The sequence below is a fragment of the Vipera berus genome (assembly GCF_964194415.1).
Source record: "Vipera berus genome assembly, chromosome: 4".
NCBI lineage: Eukaryota > Metazoa > Chordata > Lepidosauria > Squamata > Viperidae > Vipera > Vipera berus.
In genome coordinates, this window is record NC_138206.1 from 1,442,099 (window position 1) to 1,461,261 (window position 19,163).

The 19,163-nt window shown below is 50.9% G+C and overlaps 1 protein-coding gene across 6 annotated transcripts in view; it reads left to right on the forward strand.

Annotated features, from left to right (window-relative positions):
- Positions 1-19,163, forward strand: part of ARAP1 (ArfGAP with RhoGAP domain, ankyrin repeat and PH domain 1) — a 126,181-nt gene that overhangs the window by 92,216 nt on the left and 14,802 nt on the right. For 4 of the 6 annotated variants that reach the window (XM_081327794.1, XM_081327793.1, XM_081327796.1 and 1 more), the window contains 10 exons: positions 3,920-4,054; positions 4,886-5,021; positions 7,800-7,902; positions 8,475-8,673; positions 9,903-9,942; positions 10,387-10,550; positions 11,228-11,449; positions 14,535-14,640; positions 15,827-15,974; positions 18,135-18,221. In XM_081327794.1, the coding sequence (XP_081183920.1) occupies positions 3,920-4,054; positions 4,886-5,021; positions 7,800-7,902; positions 8,475-8,673; positions 9,903-9,942; positions 10,387-10,550; positions 11,228-11,449; positions 14,535-14,640; positions 15,827-15,974; positions 18,135-18,221 (1,340 nt within the window). The remainder of the gene's footprint in view (positions 1-3,919; positions 4,055-4,885; positions 5,022-7,799; positions 7,903-8,474; positions 8,674-9,902; positions 9,943-10,386; positions 10,551-11,227; positions 11,450-14,534; positions 14,641-15,826; positions 15,975-18,134; positions 18,222-19,163) is intronic. The other 2 variants (XM_081327797.1, XM_081327798.1) reach the window with 2 other exon arrangements.

Consider the following 19,163-nt stretch of genomic DNA (forward strand, 5'->3'; position numbering starts at 1 on the left):
GCGTAGAAGCAAGATCACGCAAAGTACAGAGTACAGAGAAGAGCAACAAAGGTGATTGGGGGGCTGGAGGCTAAAACATACGAAGAACGGTGGCTGGAATCGGGGATGTGTAGTTTAATGAAGAGAAGGACAAGGGGGGACATGATAGCAGTCTCCCAGTCTCTCAGGGGCTGCCCCAAAGAAGAGGCAGTCAAGCCACTCTCCAAAGCGCCCGAAGGCAGGACAAGAAGCAACGGATGGAAACTAATCAAGGAGAGAAGCAACCTAGAACTAAGGAGGAATTTCCTGACAGGGAGGACAATTAACCAGTGGAACAGCTGGCCACCAGAAATTGTGGGCGCTCCATCACTGGAGGTTTTTAAGAAGAGACTGGACAGCCACTTGTCTGAAATGGTATAGGGTTTTCTGCCTGAGCAGGGGGTTGGACTAGATGACCTCCAAGGTCCCTTCCAACTACTTCTTCTTCTTCTTCTTCTTCTTCTTCTTCTTCTTCTTCTTCTTCTTCTTCTTCTTCTTCTTCTTCTTCTTCTTCTTCTTCTTCTTCTTCTTCTTCTCCTCCTCCTCCTCCTCCTCCTCCTCCTCCTCCTCCTCCTCCTCCTCCTCCTCCTCCTCCTCCTCCTCCTCCTCCTTCTCTTTATAAAACCCCAGTGAGGCCACACCTGGAGTACTGCAGCCAGGTTTGGTCACCATACCACAAACTGTATGTTGGGACTTTGGAAAAAAAATTCAGAGAAGAGCAACTAGGATGATTTAAAGGCCTGGAGAGTAAAACATACGAAGAACGGCTGCGGGATTTGGGAATGGCCAGTCTGGAGAAAAGAAGGACTAGGGGGGACATGATGGCAGCCTTCCAGTATTTGAGGGGCTGCCACAAAGAAGAGGGGGGGGTCAACTTATTTTCCAAAGCACCAAAGACAAGAAACAACGGATGGAAACTAATCAAGGAGAGATTCCACCTAGAACTAAGGAGAAATTTCCCGACAGTGAGGACAATTAGCCAGTGGAACTACCTGCCTCCAGAAGTTGTGGGAGCTCCATCCCTGGAGACTTTTACGAAGAGACTGGGCAACCCCTTGTATGAAATGGTCTAGGGTCCCCTGCTTGAGCAGCGGGTTGGACTAGAGGACCTCCAAGGTCCCTTCCAGCTCTATTCTGATTGATTCATTGATGGATGGAAGACCACCAGAAGATCCTAAAGCTATAAACTAGCCTGTGAATTTGAAAAACATGCTCAGAGGAAAAAACAACAACCAACCCAGAGGAAAATCCATTCACCGTTGCTGGAGCCCAGCTGGATTGGAGACCATCCTTATCTCTCCTTTCTGAGAACTGACACGTTCTCTCCTTTCCTGCATGGATCTCTGACCGCAGAAACGTGGAAAGGAAAGAATGCAGGGTGTGTGAGGCCTTTCCTGGCCAATCCAGGAGGAATTTCCAGCAGTGAATGATGGATTGTTGTGGGGTATTTTGTGAGTCACTCAAATGCAGCAGCTGGTTCCTTCAGCTTCCTGGCAAGGAATGAGGTCCACCAGGAAGAGAGGAGACATTTATGCAGAGGTGTGACAAGGAAGGGGTCGGGGTCCTTATGAAGCAGAAGACCACCCCTGAAATAACAGGCAACCCCCAGCTTCTGAGCTCCTTCTTAAACCCCTTCACGTCAAAAGCAGGAATTTGAATCCTTGCAGAAGCCAGAAAAGTCCTGGACAAATCCTTCCTGGCTGACCTCAGTTGGTTGGTGGGGGATTGATTGATTTGATCTGACTTGATTCCTATGTCCGGTCATCTCAGCAAACAACTCTGGGCCACTCACAATTCAAAGCATACATTACAATTAAAAATCTCAATAAAAACAGTAAAAATAGGTGAGATGGTATAAATTCTCCTGCTTGAGCGGGGGTGGGTGGGTGGACTAGAAGACCTCCAAGGTCCCTTCCAGCTTCTATTCTGTTCTGTTCTGTTCTGTTCTGTTCTGTTCTATCCTTTCATTATATATTCAAGATGGACAGTATTTAATATTTTATTGTTATGTATATGTAGGGGTGTGGGGTCTATACATATGTTGTTTATAGTATGTTTTAGTTGTGTGTCATGTATGTGTTTCACTTTGAGAACGGGCAACTAAATTTCATTTTTGATGTGTGCCGTTGTGCCCACAGTAAAAAATGACAATAAAGATTATCTTATCTTACCTTACCTTACCTTACCTTACCTTACCTTACCTTACCTTACCTTACCTTACCTTACCTTACCTTACCTTACCTTATCTTATCTTATCTTATCTTATCTTATCTTATCATCTTATCTTATCTTATCCTATCCTATCCTATCCTATCCTATCCTATCCTATCCTATCCTATCCTATCCTATCCTATCCTATCCTATCCTATCCATCTTGTCTTGTCTTGTCTTGTCTTGTCTTGTCTTGTCTTGTCTTGTCTTGTCTTGTCTTGTCTTATCTTATCTTATCTTATCTTATCTTATCTTATCTTATCTTATCCTATCCTATCCTATCCTATCCTATCCTATCCATCTTGTCTTGTCTTGTCTTGTCTTGTCTTGTCTTGTCTTGTCTTGTCTTGTCTTGTCTTGTCTTGTCTTGTCTTGTCTTGTCTTGTCTTGTCTTGTCTTGTCTTGTCTTGTCTTGTCTTGTCTTGTCTTGTCTTGTCTTATCTTATCTTATCATCTTGGTCTGATGGGATGGGGTTGGGTTTTTAAAACTAGTTTTAACTTTAATATGTATTGATTTTATGGGCATGATGTTTAATGGTTTTTTAATTTTTGTATTCGATTTTTATTGTGTATTGCCCTGTTCACCGCCCTGAGTCCTTCGGGAGAAGGGCAGTATAGAAATCAAATTATTAAATTAAAATTAAATCTTATCCTATCCTATCCTATCCTATCCTATCCTATCCTATCCTATCCTATCCTATCCTATCCTATCCTATCCTATCCTGTTATTCTGTTCTATTCTATTCTATAATATGTAATGTAATGTAATATAATATAATATAATATAATATAATATAATATAATATAATATAATATAATATAATATAATATAATATAATATAATATAATATAATATAATATAATATAATATAATATAATATAATATAATGTTATTCTAGTAAAAGCTGTTATAAAGCCATAAAAAGCGTTAAAACATCAGTTCCTGCAGGAGACCCCCCATCCATCCCTTGGCCTGTTCAGTGAATGAATGAATGAATGAACCCCTCCCCCACCCCTTTTACTTTCAGGGATATTTGAAGGATTCATTAAGGGTCCAAATCTCCCTTCCAAACAGGAGGGCGGCAACCGTTGATCCGAGAGACAGACTGCAGAACCAGACGTGCTTTTGAAGGAGGGAAACCTGGCGGGGTGTTTTGCTAGTAGAACATCTGGTTTTCATTGTTCCCCCCTCCCAGCCCTTGGGACGTTGACTTTGGCTGCCCGGCCTTAGAAAAGACATAAAAGCAGGAACAGAACTGCCTGGACTGGGAATCAATCTGTCGTGGCCTCTGATCATCTGAGGCCGGGGTCTCCAAGCTGGGCCACTTTAAGACTTGTGGACTTCAACTCCCAGAATTCCCCAGCCAGCCACGCTTTCCTCTCTCCCTTCTTTTCCTTCCTTCGTCCTTTCCCTCCTTCCCTTCATCCCACCGTCCTTTCTCTCCTTCCTTCTTTTCCCCCTTCCCTCCCTTCTTCCCCACCCCATCCCATCGCTCCCTCTCTCCATCCATGCTGGCTGGGGAATCCTGGGAGCTGAAGTCCACGAGTCTTGAAAGTGGCCCAGCTTGCAGCTCCTGGCCTTGGATGCTGGCTGGGGGATTCTGGGAGTTGAAGTCCACGAGTCTTGAAAGTGGGTTTCCTCCTGCCCGGTCTCCACTGGCCACTCTTTGGCTCTGCCTTGTCTTTTCAGAGACTCGCCAGCTGGACGCTGGCACCCACTCCGACCAGTGCTACTCGCTCATCTCGCTCTCCGTGGCTCACAATGGCTTCCTCTACAAGGCGCCCTCCATGGCCAAGCTGGCCCTCGAGCGGAAACCCCGAGAAGGTCAGACGGCGCACTGGGGGCGGTGGGGGGGGGCTTTTCTAGGGCTGTTTGCCTGGTCAAAGTCCAGGAACAGAAAGAGAAGAGATTTCCCCCCCCCCCCACACACACACACTTCCCTGCAGTTTGCGGCTTTCCCTAATCTAGTCTGATTTCATTCCGTTGCTCCTTTCCTTCTCCCCTCCTTCCCTCCGTCTCTCCTTCCTTCTTTCCTCCCTCCCTCCTTCCTTTCTCTTATCTCCCTCCCTCTCTCGCTCTGCTTCCTTCTTTCCTTAACTCCCTTCTCTCTCTCTCCATCCCCTCCCTTCCTTCTTCCTTCCTCCCTCCCTCCCTCCCTCCCTCCCTTCATTTCTTGTTTCATCCCTCCGTCCCATCTCTCTTTCCTTCTTTCCTCTCCCCCTCCCTCCCTCCCTCCCTTCATTTCTTGTTTCATCCCTCCGTCCCATCTCTCTTTCCTTCTTTCCTCTCTCCCTCCCTATCCCATCCCATCCCTCCATCCATCCATCCATTTATACTTCATAAAAGTCTTCCTGACAAATAGCTCTTTTCCCCTCCCTCCCCCCCTCCTTCGCACTGCCCCATTCACAGGGAATGCGAAGGGGACTTTAGCCCCACTGGGCCCCCCCCTGCTCTTCTGGCTCTCCTGACCCCCCCCCCCCAAGGAAGCCCCTGTCCCAAGCCCAGAAGCTTTTATTTCAGCTTCGTCTGAAAGGGGCTGTTCCTCCTTCCCTGGCCCCAGACATTCCCCCCCCCCAGAGGCAGACCCCCGAGTCCCCTCCTGGCGGCCTGGTTCTGCCTTCCCCCCCCCAAACACTGTGGCTTTTCCCTCCCCAGAATTCAGCCGCCGGTGGTGCCAGTTGCAGGACGGGCTCTTCAACTACTACGAGAGCAACACCAACACCGTCCCCAACGGAGAGGTCAAGATGCAGGAGATTGTGTGTCTCGCAACTCCCCCGCCGGACACACACGGGTGAGCCGGCCGCTGGGATCTGATCCCTGGGGAGGAATTCCCTTTCCTTTCGCCTAGAAAAAGCGGGGGGGGGAGCAACCTGGGCTCTTTCAGGACTCGTGGACTTCAACTCCCAGAATTCCTGAGCCAGCCACGCTGAGGGGAAAGGGAGAGGTTTCCAAGCTAAGTCATGCTGGCTCAGGAATTCTGGGAGTTGAAGTCCACCAGTCATGAAGGGGCCAAAGTTCCCCCATGCTGGCTCAGGAATTCTGGGAGTTGAAGTCCACCAGTCATGAAGGGGCCAAAGTTCCCCCATGCTGGCTCAGGAATTCTGGGAGTTGAAGTCCACGAGTCATAAAGGGGCCATAGTTCCCCCATGCTGGCTGAGGAATTCTGGGAGTTGAAGTCCACGAGTCACGGAGGGGCCATAGTTCCCTCATGCTGGCTGAGGAATTCTGGGAGTTGAAGTCCACGAGTCATAAAGGGGCCATAGTTCCCCCATGCTGGCTGAGGAATTCTGGGAGTTGAAGTCCACGAGTCACGGAGGGGCCATAGTTCCCTCATGCTGGCTGAGGAATTCTGGGAGTTGAAGTCCACGAGTCACGGAGGGGCCATAGTTCCCCCATGCTGGCTTAGGCATTTGGGGAGTTGAAGTCCACGAGTTATAAAAGAGCCACGGTTGCCTAGCCCTGGCCTAGAAAAAGGGGCCGCGGGTTGCATAATGCAGGCGGTCCTCCAGTTATGACCGCCTTGGAGCCCAAAATTGCCATTGCTAACCGGGAGAGACGTTAAATGAATTTCGCCCCATTTTGCGACCTTTCTTGCCACAGTTGCTAAGTGATTCACTGCAGTCGTTAATTCAGTCACCCGGTCGTTAAACGAATCCATCTCCTCCCCCCCCGTTGACTTTGCTCGTCAGAAGGTCACAAAAGGGGATCACGTGACCCCCCCCACCCTCCCAAGGACACCGCGACCGTCGTAAATACCAGCTGGTGGCCAAGCGTCCAAATTTGGGTCACGGTGACGCTGCCACGGTCGTAAGGGTGGGAAATGGCCGTGAGTCACTTTTCCGAAGCTGTTGTAACTTTGAACGGTCAGTAAAAAGACGGTTGTAAGTCGAGAACGGGAAGGAAAGGAAACTCATGGGATGAACGGGCGGGAAGGAAGGGGCTGGGCTGGGCAGAGCCAAAGTCCTGGGGGGGGGCTTTTACAAGGGAGGGCCTGGCACCTTGGAAAGTCTTGCTGGTGGTTCGCTGAGGGGGGGTAAGTTGCAGGTCTGGCCCCTGAGAAGCCCCCCCCCGTGTGGGAAAGGGGTCCCAGAACCTCCGCCAGCCCTGCCCTGAAGATGCCCTACAGATCAGGAGAAGCAGGGGGGGCACTGGGGTCTAGGCTTCCTGCTCCCCTCTCTTTACCCTGGGGGGGCTGACTCTGGAGGAGAGAAAAGTGGGGGGGCTAGGAGGTTGGGGCCAAGGCTGGGGGCAAACCGCTGGGTTAGGGTCCTTCCCTTCCTGGGAAACTTTTGATCCGACCATTGGGAGGTTTTGACAGGCAGGGCTGCGTCTTGGCCCGTCCACGTTGCCCCCCCCCCCCCGGTCGCTGGAAGGGAATCGCTGTAGCTCAGCAGTCAACTGTGGGGTCCTTGGCGCTCTCTGAGCTGGGCGGGTCTCTTGCAGACCTTTCATGACCCAACTAGGGAACCTCATCAGTGCCGGAAGGGAGGGGGGGCTTGCAGAGAGAGAGAAGGAGGAGGAGGAGGAGGAGGAGGAGGAAGAAGAGGAGGAGGAGGAGGAAGAGGAGGAGGAGGAGGAGGAGGGGGACTGTGGGATCCTTAATGTTCTCTGAGCTGGGTGGTTCTCCTGCAGACCTTTCATGACCCAACTAGGGAACCTCATCAGTGCCGGAAGGGAGGGGGGGCTTGCAGAGAGAGAGAAGGAGGAGGAGGAGGAGGAGGAAGAAGAGGAGGAGGAGGAGGAGGAGGAGGAGGAGGAGGAGGAGGAGGGGGACTGTGGGATCCTTAATGTTCTCTGAGCTGGGTGGTTCTCCTGCAGACCTTTCATGACCCAACTAGGGAACCTCATCAGTGCCGGAAGGGAGTGTGGGGGTTTGCCCTCTGTCTGTATACTCCTGCTTGCCCTACCTGGGCTTTTCTCTGTCATTCCTTGATTAGAGTATTGTCTTCCGCTTGACTGTTTGTCTGGTGTTAATCCCTGGTTATCTGGCTGTTGGCTGCGGGAGAGGAAGTGGTCCGATCTTTTTCTTTCCTTTCTAGCTTTGAACAGATTGTAAATGTCGTTTGTGAGACCCCTTAGCACGATGAGGTTCCCTAGTTGGGTCATGAAACGTCTGCAAGGAAACCACCCAACTCAGAGAGCACCAAGGATCCCAGAGTCCTCCTCCTCCTCCTCCTCCTCCTCCTCCTCTCTGCAAGCCCCCCTCCCTCCTAGCACTGATGAGGTTCCCTAGTTGGGTCATGAAACGTCTGCAAGAAAACCACCCAACTCAGAGAGCACCAAGGACCCCACAGTCCTTCCTTCCTTCCTTCCTTCCTTCCTTCCTTCCTTCCTTCCTTCCTTCCTTCCTTCCTTCCTTCCTTCCTTCCTTCCTTCCTCCCTCCCTCCCTCCCTCCCTCCCTCCCTTCTAGCACTGATGATGTTCCCTAGTTGGGTCATGCAACGTCTGCAAGGAAACCACCAAGCCCAGAGAGCCCCCAGGACCCCAGACCCTCGTTCTTTCTCAGGGAATCGCTCTTCTTCTTGCTTTGCTCCTCTCCTCCTTGACTCTCCCCGTCTCCCCGTCCAGGTACGCAAACACTTTTGAGTTGTACACGGAGACGGAGAGGCTGTACCTCTTTGGCCTGGACAACCCCAAGGCCATCAGGGAGTGGGTCAAGTGCCTGGCCAAGGTGAGCCGCCCTGCTAGGGGAGCCCCCGCCTTCGGAAGGAGTGGGGGAGAGATGGAGGGATGGAGGGAGGGAGAAAGACTGAGGAAGGGAATGGAGGGAAGAGGGAGGGAGGGAAGGAAGGAAGGAACGAAGGAAAAGAGGGAGGGAGGGAGAAAGATTGAGGAAGGGAATGGAGGGAAGAGGGAGGGAGGGAAGGAAGGAAGGAAAAGAGGGAGGGAGGGAGAAAGATTGAGGAAGGGAAAGGAGGGGAAGGGAAGGAGGGATAGAAGGAAGGAAGGAAGGAAGGAAAAGAGAGGGAGGGAAGGGAGAGACGGAGGGAGAAAGATTGAGGAAGGGAAAGGAGGGAGGGAAGGAAGGAAGTGCAGGAAAGGGGGGGTGAGGGAGGGAAGGGAAGGAAGAAGTTGGTCTTGACCCTTAGTGACCGCATCAACCCTGCTTCCAAAGGTGGAAGAGGGAAGAGAAGAGGCGTCTTTCGTTATCATGCCTGAGGGGGGGGGAGGGTTGGGGTCTCTCTGTGGGGAGAGGCCTTTCTCAGCCCCTCAGCTCCCCCGTGTCTCCCTCCCTCCCTGCAGGCCTCTCTCCCTCCGGCGGCCGAAGGTCTCCTGGGCCGAGAGTTCGAGCGCCTGGGGCGCCTGCGCTACAAGGGCGGCCTGAGCCTGGAGCGGGCCAAGGAGGGCTGGTTCGCCCTGGTGGGCTCCAGCCTCTACGCCTTCCTGGACGAAGGCAGCGGCCGGGAGGAGGTCATCCAGCTGCGGAAGCTGCAGGAGCTCTGTGAGTCGACGGGCAACATCTGGCCAGCTGCATCTGAGGCTGAACGTCTGGCCCCCGCTGTCTCTGGGCCCTTGGCTCGCTTAACGACCATGGCGACTCACTTAACGACCGTGGGACCGTCAGTCCATCAGACCACGCTGAAGTCACTAGTGGCTCAGGTCCTGGGTGGACGGGACCTGGGGGGGGGCGTGCTAGCCCACCTCGTTGGGTGTTTCTAGCCTGCTCGGCCATTGTTCAACTGCAGAGGCCTCCAAACTTGCCAGCTTTAAAACTTATAGACTTCAACTCCCAGAATTCCCCAGCCAGCATAGATAGGTGGTTGGGGAATTCTGGGAGTTGAACTCCATAAGTTTTAAAGTTGCCAAATTTGGAGGCCCCGATCTACTCTATCAAGTGACCTGCAATTGCACCCAGAAAGCAAATGTATTTATTTGTCCGTTATCTATCTATCTATCTATCTATCTATCTATCTATCTATCTATCTATCTATCTATCTATCTATCTATCTATCTATCTAGTCTCTCTCTCTCCCTCCTATCTCTATCTATCTATCTATCTATCTATCTGTCTGTCTGTCTGTCTGTCTGTCTGTCTATCTATCTATCTATCTAGTCTCTCTCCCTCATATCTCTATCTATCTATCTATCTATCTATCTATCTATCTATCTATCTATCTATCTATCTATCTATCTATCTATCTATCTATCATTTTATTTGGTAGTTTAGGAGAATTTATTTGGGACTTTCGGAATTGTCATAGCATGGATACAATTCTCTTTTTGACATTCTGAACGAATGGCTTGCTTTTTCTATCTTTCTTCTGTTCTTTGATGCCAAGACACCAGTGCGAATTTCCCCGTCACTCTTTTGGCCTGGGTGTCAGATCCTTCCCTGGACCAATTCGTCCACCTCGCTTGCGTTGATGGGGCCGCAGAGGTGGCCGCAGCCCTAAACATCTGTCTCCTCCCCCTCGATCCCTTCCAGATGTGTGAGGTGACCGTTCCAGTCCTCCCCAAACCGTGCCTGGGAAGGATGGGAGTTGTAGTCAAAACCCCTTGGGACAGACAGAATGCAGGGAGGCTGCTGTAAACAGAGCTGAGAACGGATCCCCTTTGAACTCAATGGGATCTGCATCCCAGGGGATCGGTGGGATCTGGCAGGCCAAGTAATAAGGAGCTTAATTAACGTGCAGTTCTCACCCTCCATTAATTCTTATTTTTGCTTTTCAGCCCTCGAAAACGACGTCCTTGTGCTGGTCGAAAGAAGAAGGTGAGAGGTTTCCAGAGACAATGCAGACAGTCCCCGACTTACGACCGTTCCTTTTGGTGACTGCTCGAAGTTGCAGTGGTGGTGAAAAAATGGACCTAAAACCGGTCCTCGCACTGGCAACCGAGGCAGCATCCCCGGGGGGGCTCTGGGCGACTGGCCTGGATTTATGATGGCTGCAGAGTCCCGGGTTCGAGGGATCCCCTTTTGCGACCTTCCCAGCCGTCTTCTGACAAGCAGAGTCAGTTTGGGGAGTGGGGGGAGAATCTGGATTCGCTTAATGACCGTGCACTGCAGTGATTCACCCAGCGGGGCAGAAAGATTGTGAAATTAGGTGCAGCTGGCTTAATGACTGCCTCGCTGGAAGTTCCAGCCCCGATTACGGTCGTCAGTAATGCCTCTTCCTCCTCCTCCTCCTCCTCCTCCTCCTCCTCTTCCTCCTCCCAGAACGCTGTACATCCAGGGCGAGAGACGGCTGGCTTTCCAGGGCTGGGTGGGGGCCATCCAGAGAGCAGCTGGCAGCTCCGGGGACACTTTGTCGGAACAGCAGCTCACCGAATTGGATGTGCCCATCATTGTGGACAGGTGCATCGATTACATCACACAGTGCGGTAAGCGGGGGGGGGGGAGTTGCCTTGGGAGGGCCCCCCAATTATCTTCCTTCCTTCCCCTTCTCTCTTCCCCTCTCCCTCTCCCTCTTTCTCTCTTCTTTCCTTCCTTCCTTCCTTCCTTCCTTCCTTCCTTCCTTCCTTCCTTCCTTCCTTCCTTCCTGCCTTCCCCTTCTCTCTTCCCCTTTCCCTCTCCCTCTCCCTCTTTCTCCTTTCCTTCCTTCCTTCTTTCCCCTTCTCTCTTCCCCTTTCCTTCCTTCCTTCCTTCCTTCCTTCCTTCCTTCCTTCCTTCCTTCCTTCCTTCCTTCCTTCCTTCCTTCCTTCCTTCCCCTTCTCTCTTCCCCCTTTCTATCTCCCTCTTCCTCCCTCCCTCCCTCCCTCCCTCCCTCCTTCCTTCCTTCCTTCCTTCCTTCCTTCCTTCCTTCCTTCCTTCCTTCCTTCCTTCCTTCCTTCCCTCCTTCCTTCCTTCCCCTTCTCTTTTCCCTCTCCCTCCCTCCCTTTCTTCCTTTCCCATCTTGCCACCAGAATTGGAGGCAGGGAGTCCTTGAGTTAAACAGCCGTGATCGAGCCTGTCCTGGCGGTTGTGAGTTGCGCAAGACACAGAGTGGCCCATCACATTAGGACGGGTGGATGGACCACCTCGAGCTCTGCCAGTCCTTCATCCCTCCCCCTCCCCCCAGGGCTGACCTCGGAGGGCATCTACCGGAAGAGCGGGCAGAACTCCAAGACCACCAGCCTGCTGGAGTCCCTCCGCCGAGACGCCCGCAAGGTCCGGCTGAAGGAGGAAGACCAGCAGCTGGACGATGTGGCCAACACCCTCAAGAGGTTCTTCCGGGACCTGGAAGACGGGCTCTTCACCAAGGACTCTGCCCAGGCCTGGCTGAAAGTGCCAGGTAAAGGAGGTGCGGAGGTGGGGGGGCACGTCCAGATCCCCCCATCCCTGAAGTGCTCAGCCTGCATGGACCAGGGCGAAGGTTCCCCCCCCCCCACGTTGCCGTCAGGGAGAATCCCTGGAGCTCAGAGCTGAACCGGGGGCGTGGGGGGGGGTCCTTGCTGCTCTCTGAACGTGGCTGTTTCCTTGCAGACGTTACGTGACCCAACTAGGGAACCTCATCAGTGCCGGAAGGGAGGGGGGTTTGTGGAGAGGAGGAGGAGGAGGAGGAGGAGGAGGACTGTGGATTCTTAGGTGGTTTTTCTGAGCTGGGTGGTTTCCTTGCAGACGTTTCATGACCCAACTAGGGAACATCATCAGTGCTAGGAGGGAGGGGGGTTTGCTGGGAGGAGGAGGAGGACGATGACTGTGGGGTCCTTGGTGCTCTCTGAGTTTGGTGATTTTTTTGCAGATGTTTCATGACCCAACTAGGGAACATCATCAGTGCAAGAAGGAAGGAAGGAAGGAAGGAAGGAAGGAAGGAAGGAAGGAAGGAAGGAAGGAAGGAAGGAAGGAAGGAAGGAAGGAAGGAAGGACGGACTGTGGGGTCCTGGGTGTTCTCTGAGCTGGGCGGTTTCCTTGCAGACGTTTCATGACCCAACTAGGGAACATCATCAGTGCAGGAAGGAAGGAAGGAAGGAAGGAAGGAAGGAAGGAAGGAAGGAAGGAAGGAAGGAAGGACTGTGGGGTCCTTGGTGCTCTCTGAGCTGGGCGGTTTCCTTGCAGACGTTACGTGACCCAACTAGGGAACCTCATCAGTGCCGGAAGGGAGGGGGGTTTGTGGAGAGGAGGAGGAGGAGGAGGAGGAGGAGGACTGTGGATTCTTAGGTGGTTTTTCTGAGCTGGGTGGTTTCCTTGCAGACGTTTCATGACCCAACTAGGGAACATCATCAGTGCTAGGAGGGAGGGGGGTTTGCTGGGAGGAGGAGGAGGACGATGACTGTGGGGTCCTTGGTGCTCTCTGAGTTTGGTGATTTTTTTGCAGATGTTTCATGACCCAACTAGGGAACATCATCAGTGCAAGAAGGAAGGAAGGAAGGAAGGAAGGAAGGAAGGAAGGAAGGAAGGAAGGAAGGAAGGAAGGAAGGAAGGAAGGAAGGAAGGAAGGACGGACTGTGGGGTCCTGGGTGTTCTCTGAGCTGGGCGGTTTCCTTGCAGACGTTTCATGACCCAACTAGGGAACATCATCAGTGCAGGAAGGAAGGAAGGAAGGAAGGAAGGAAGGAAGGAAGGAAGGAAGGAAGGAAGGAAGGAAGGACTGTGGGGTCCTTGGTGCTCTCTGAGCTGGGCGGTTTCCTTGCAGACGTTTCATGACCCAACTAGGGAACCTCATCAGTGCTGGAAGGAAGGAAGGAAGGAAGGAAGGAAGGAAGGAAGGAAGGAAGGAAGGAAGGAAGGAAGGAAGGAAGGACAGACAGTGGGGTCCTGGGTGTTCTCTGAGCTGGGCGGTTTCCTTGCAGACGTTTCATGACCCAACTAGGGAACCTCATCAGTGCTAGAAGGAAGGAAGGAAGGAAGGAAGGAAGGAAGGAAGGAAGGAAGGAAGGAAGGAAGGAAGGAAGGAAGGAAAGACTGTGGATTCCTTGGTGCTCTCTGAGCTGGGTGGTTTTATTGCAGACGTTTCATGACCCAACTAGGGAACCTCATCAGTGCTAGAAGGGAGGAGGAGGAGGACTGTGGTGTCCTCAATGTTCTCTGAGCTTGGTGGTTTTCCTGCAGACTTTATCCCCCAACTAACGAGCATTATCAAGGGAGGGGGTTTGCAAAAATGAGGAGGAGGAAGAGGAGGAGAAGAACCAAAGGCTCCTTGGGGCTTAACTGCGCTTGGATGTTTTCTGGCAGACGTTTCATGACCCAGCTAGGGAACACCATCAGGGCACACAGATTCTGCCTCGAGAGAGCGTTCAGAAACGCTTTCCCTGAAAACAAGGCGAGTTTCAGCATTCCTGAAAAGTGGAACAGGAGCCAGGAAGCACGGCGCACAGTTCATCCCTGACTTACAACCATCGATTTAGCGAACATTCGAAGTTGCAGTGGCACTGAGAAACGTGGGGCTTACGACCAGCCCTCACCCTTACGGCCCTTGCAGCATCCCCAGGGCCACGTGATCAGAACTCAGGTCCTTGGCAGGTCCCGGCCTGTGTTGACGACGGCCGCAGTGTCCTGGTGTCCACCTGATGGCCGTTTGCGACCTTCCTAACCAGCTTCCCACCAACAGGGGAGGAAGCCAGGTTCGCTTAACGACTCGGTGATCCACTTGACAACGGCAATACAAAATCAGACACGGTTCGCTTAGCGACTGCCTTCCTTAGCAACGGAGATTCCATGGTTGTAAGACAAGGATCCGCTGCTGTGTCCCTCTGGCGCCACCTGCTGGTTCACCCTTCGGTGTCATACGGTGAAAAATGCAGACTTTTCAAGAAAAAAAAAGAGACGTGGGGTCATCCTCGAATTTACGACAGTTCACTTACTGGCCGGTCGAAGTTGAAGCAGCACTGAAAGAAGTGACTTACGGCCATTTTTCACCCTTAACGACGGCCGCAGCCTCCCCGCCATCACGAGATCGAAATTCGGATGCTGGGCAACTGGCACGTACTTAACGACGGTTGCAGCGTCCCAGGGAATCACGTGATCACCTTTTGCGACCTTCTGAGCAGGAAGCCAGATTCACTTAACGACCGTGTCACTCGCTTAGCATCTGCAGCGATCCCCTTAACCGCTGTAGCAGGAAAGGTTGCAGAACGGGGTAAAATCCATGTAACTTGTCTTGCTTAGCAACGGAAACTTTGGGCTTCGTTTTGGTCGTAAGAGGAGGACTACCTGTGATGGATTGGGCATCCAGGCCATCACTGCACCAGCATGAGTCCACCTTGGTCTCCTAGCCGTCCTCCTTTAGGAGGAAAGAGCTCTTCCCTTGCTTGGGCTCTTCTGACCAAGAACCAAGTGGACTTTGGTGGTGAGGTGGGCGCCCATAAAGTATCTCTGATGCGGGAGGGATTTTGGGGGGCCACTGAGGGGACTGCCCCTCGTTCACTGTCTTGTGCTTCTCTTGACAGCTCTGGAGGACCTCAGCGAAAGGATCAGCCGCTACCGTCGGCTTCTCAACAGCCTCCCGGTGGTCAACAAAGCCACCATGAAGGCGTTGATCAACCATCTCTACCGGTTAGTGGTGAGATGGGGTGGGAAAGTGAAGAGTCCCTTTCTCTCTCTTGGGTGGAAAGGTCTGGACAACCCTTGATTTTTGCTGCTTGGCTCCTACCTTTGGATTCAGAAGGTTAGAAACCCAGGGCTGGAAGGCCTTAGAGGTCTTCTAGTCCAACCCCTGTCCAAGGTAGGAATCTTCAAATCATCCTGTCCAGTTCTTGATGGAGCACCACAACTTTCTGTAGGGAGGTTGCGTGACTGCTTCATATTTCTTGAAGATTCCTCTTATTTTGAGTTTGGACCTCTTTTTTAAAGCCTCCACCTGTTAATTCTTGTCCTACCCCTGGGCATTATGGAGAATAAAGCCGTATCTTCTTCCCTGGGATGGTCCTTCAAGAACTGGAAGACTGCTGTGGTGTCAGCTTCAACCTTTTCTTCTTAGGCTGGACAGATTCAGCTCTTTTAACCATCCTTTGAATTGGTTCTGTGTTTGGGATGTGAGGAAGGGTATTCTACTGGCCCCACCTTCCCTGTAGACCTGGGATGTCCAACCTTGATCACTTGAAGACCTGTGGACTTCAACTCCCAGAATTCCCCAGCCAACGTGGTTGGTTGGGGAATTCTGGAAGTTGAAGTCCACAAGTCTTCAAGTGGAGTTGAACTTGTGGGGCTGAAGTCCACAAGACTTCAAGTGGAGTTGAACTTTATGGAGCTGAAGTCCACAACTTTTCAAGTGGAGTTGAACCTGTGGAGCTGAAGTCTATAAGACTTCAAGTGGAGTTAAACTTGTGGAGCTGAAGTCCACAAGACTTCAGGTGGAGTTTAACCTGTGGAGCTGAAGTCTATAAGACTTCAAGTTTGGAGTTGAACTTGTGGAGCTGAAGTCCACAAGTCTTCAAGTGGAGTTGAACTTTATGGAGCTGAAGTCCACAAGACTTCAAGTGGAGTTGAACTTTATGGAGCTGAAGTCCAAAAGACTTCAAGTGGAGTTGAACTTTATGGAGCTGAAGTCCACAAGACTTCAAGTGGAATTGAACTTGTGGAGCTGAAGTCCACAAGTCTTCAAGTGGAGTTGAACTTGTGCAGCTGAGGTCCACAAGTTTTCAAGTGACCCAGCTTGGACACCCTTGCTGTAGACCCTTCCTTAGACAAGCAGACAAGGATGGGGTCCACATCCCACAGCTCCGTGTTGTCTCCTTCACAGCATCCAGTGTTTTTCTGACGAGAACCAGATGACCACCCACAACCTGGCCATTGTCTTCGGGCCAACGCTCTTCCAGACGGATGGCAAGGACTTCAAGGCTGGACAAGTGGTGGAAGACCTCATCAGATGCTACATGGAGATCTTCAGTGTAGGTTGGGCCAAGGATGATGGGCCAGTGGGCATCGCTAGGTGGGTGGGCCTCAGCCTACCACTCCTGCAGAACTGGAGCTCTGATCAGAATCAGAGGGAATGGATGTTTGTACAGGAAGTCCTCACCTTATGACCATTTTGGAGCCTGCCCATCATGGTTATTTGTCAAGACAGTGTAAAATGGCTCTGTCACATGACTGACCTGATTTTTTTGCAACGGTTGTTAAATGAATCCGCAGTCATTGAGCTAACGACACCCTTGTTAAGCGATCCAATCCTTCATTACAGTCAGTGCCAGTTTTCCATCAAAACCACGTTGTAAAACGCAAACCTGCGACCGCCGGATGTTGCAAATGGTTGTAAATATGGTGTTGTTGTCAAGCACCTGAAGTCTGGTCATGCGGCCACAGGTATGTGGGTGTGCCCAATTATGGTACATCCAGTGTAACTTCAAATGACTGCTAAATAATCAGTCCGTGAGTTGAGCGCTACCGGTAGAATTGAGGCCCAAATTTCCCTTGCTAATTGAGACAGTTGTCAGAGTATGCACAGTCTTATTGCAATGAGGTAACTCAGAAGTAAACACAGTAAACAGTGGTTTGTATTAAATGGTTGTTGTTTATCACACACTATCTACAAATATAACAAAATACAGGCACATGGTAATGCAGCAAACTCCGACACACAGCTAAGCTTGTAAGCCGCCCTGAGTCTTCGGAGAAGGGCAGGATATAAATGGAATTAAAATAAATAAAATAAAATAAAATAAAATTACAGCTGGAAACGGACGAGAGAAAGAGAGAGAGCGCCAGCAAGCCTTCCCTTTTATACTCGAGCTCTTAAAGGGATACAGACTCCTGCTGAGTCATTCCTAACATTGCATCATTCATCTCACATTATACAAGCTGGTGAGCTTCTAAATCAGGGCTCTTCAAACTTGGCCCTTTGATGACTTGTGGACTTCAACTCCCAGAATTCCTCAGCCAGGCACGTGTGCCTGGCTGAGGAATTCTGGGAGTTGAAGTCCACAAGTCATCAAAGGGCCAAGTTTGAAGAGCCTTGGATTAAAACAACTACCTGCATAATTATAGCCATATAGGTAGACCTCAACTTAAGACCACAATTGAGCTATATGGCTATATGGCTATAATTATGCAGATAGTTGCTTTAATTCAGAGGTCTTCAAACTTGGCCCTTCGATGACTTGTGGACTTCAACTCCCAGAATTCCTCAGCCAGCGTGCCTGGCTGAGGAATTCTGGGACTTGAAGTCCACAAGTCATCAAAGGGCCAAGGCCCCTGTTCTAAATCGTTACCTTGACAGTTGTTAAGTGAGTTTTGCTCCATTTTAGGACCCTTCTCGTCACAGTTCTCAAGGGAATCAATTGGTGGTGGGATTCAAATCTCTGAACTGCCAGTTCTCTGAGTGGACGCCACTTCTGGCAGTCCGTTCTGGGCCTTGCAAAAAAAAGGGCCACGGGCATCAGCCAGTTTGCCGAAGTCAACGAAAAAAATTAGCTACCGATTCTACCGAAACCGGTGCGAAACCAGCTGAGTGTCCCACTGCTGGAATCGAGGCAGTTGTTCAAGTTAGTTGCGTGGTCGTTAAGCAAATCCGGGCTTCCCCCGTTGACTTTGTTTGCCGGAAGGTTGCAAAAGGGGATCACCTCACACACACACACACACACACACACACACACACACACACACACACACACGACGCTGCGACCGTCCCGTCATAAATAGGAGTCAGCTGACAAGCATCTGAATTTAGCTCTGCAACGTTCGCAAGTATGAAAAGCTGCCGTCAGTCAGTATTTTTCAGTGCCGTTGTAAAGTTCAAATGGTCACTAAACAAAAGTGTTGTAAGTCGAGGACTACTTGATGTGGGAACCAACCCTGGGCACTCTGTCCCTTTGGGCAAGGGATGTGATTTTGCCACCCGCAGCGTCGTCGTCGTCGTGGCATCGCCCTCGGGGACGCTGCTGATGCTACGAGCGGGATTGTACCGCTATTCTCTGAGGCTGCAGGACTGAGGTCTTGCCGGGACCCTGGAAGAGGAGACGGGGAAAGCCTTGGGGTGTGGGGGAGGCTGTCTGGGGGGGGCACCGCCTTTGCCCCCTGACCCCCATCTCTTCCTTTCTTCTTCCGCCCGGCAGGTGGACGAGGAAGAGATGAGGAAGCAGCAGGAAGAAATCCAGGCCATCTTGAGGATGCGCATTGCGGGAACCTCCAGCGGGACCCAGGTGAGTTGAGTAACGGAAGCACAGTGTGGGAAGGTACCTTGGAGGTCATCTAGTCCATCCCCTTGCTCAGGAAGGAGGCCCTTATACTGCTGCAGACAAGTCGCTGTTCAGTCTGTTCTTAAAAGCCTCCAGCGATGGAGCCTCCCCAACTTCTGGAGGCAAGAGGTTCCACTGGTTAATGGATCTGAGTTTACAGACTGAAAGAGTGGGAAGGGATAGAATAGACAGACAGACAGATAGATAGATATGGAGATTGATGTGTGTGTGGGTGGGTGTGTGTAGAGAGAGAGAGAGAGGAGAGAGAGGATAGATAGATAGATAGATAGATAGATAGATAGATAGATAGATAGATAGATAGATAGATAGATGGATGGATGGATGGATGGATGGATGGATGGATGGATGGATGGATGGATAGATAGAGATAGATAGATAGGATGGATAAGATGGGTGGATGGATGGATGGATAGATAGATAAATTGGATGGATGGATGAATAGAAGGATAGATAGATTGGATGGATGGAAGAGTAGATAGATAGATAGATAGATAGATAGATAGATAGATAGATAGATAGATAGATAGATAGATTGGATGGATAGATGGATAAGATGGATGGATGGATGGATGGATGGATGGTTAGATAGATAGATAGGATGGATAAGATGGGTGGATGGATATAGATAGATAGATAGGATGGATGGATGAATAGATGGATGGATGGATGGATAGATAAATTGGATGGATGGATGAATAGATAGATAGATAGATAAGATGGGTGGATGGATGGATGGATAGATAGATAAATTGGATGGATGGATGAATAGAAGGATAGATAGATTGGATGGATGGATGAGTAGATGGATAGATAGATGGATAGATAGATAGATAGATAGATAGATAGATAGATAGATAGATAGATAGATAGATAGATAGATAGATG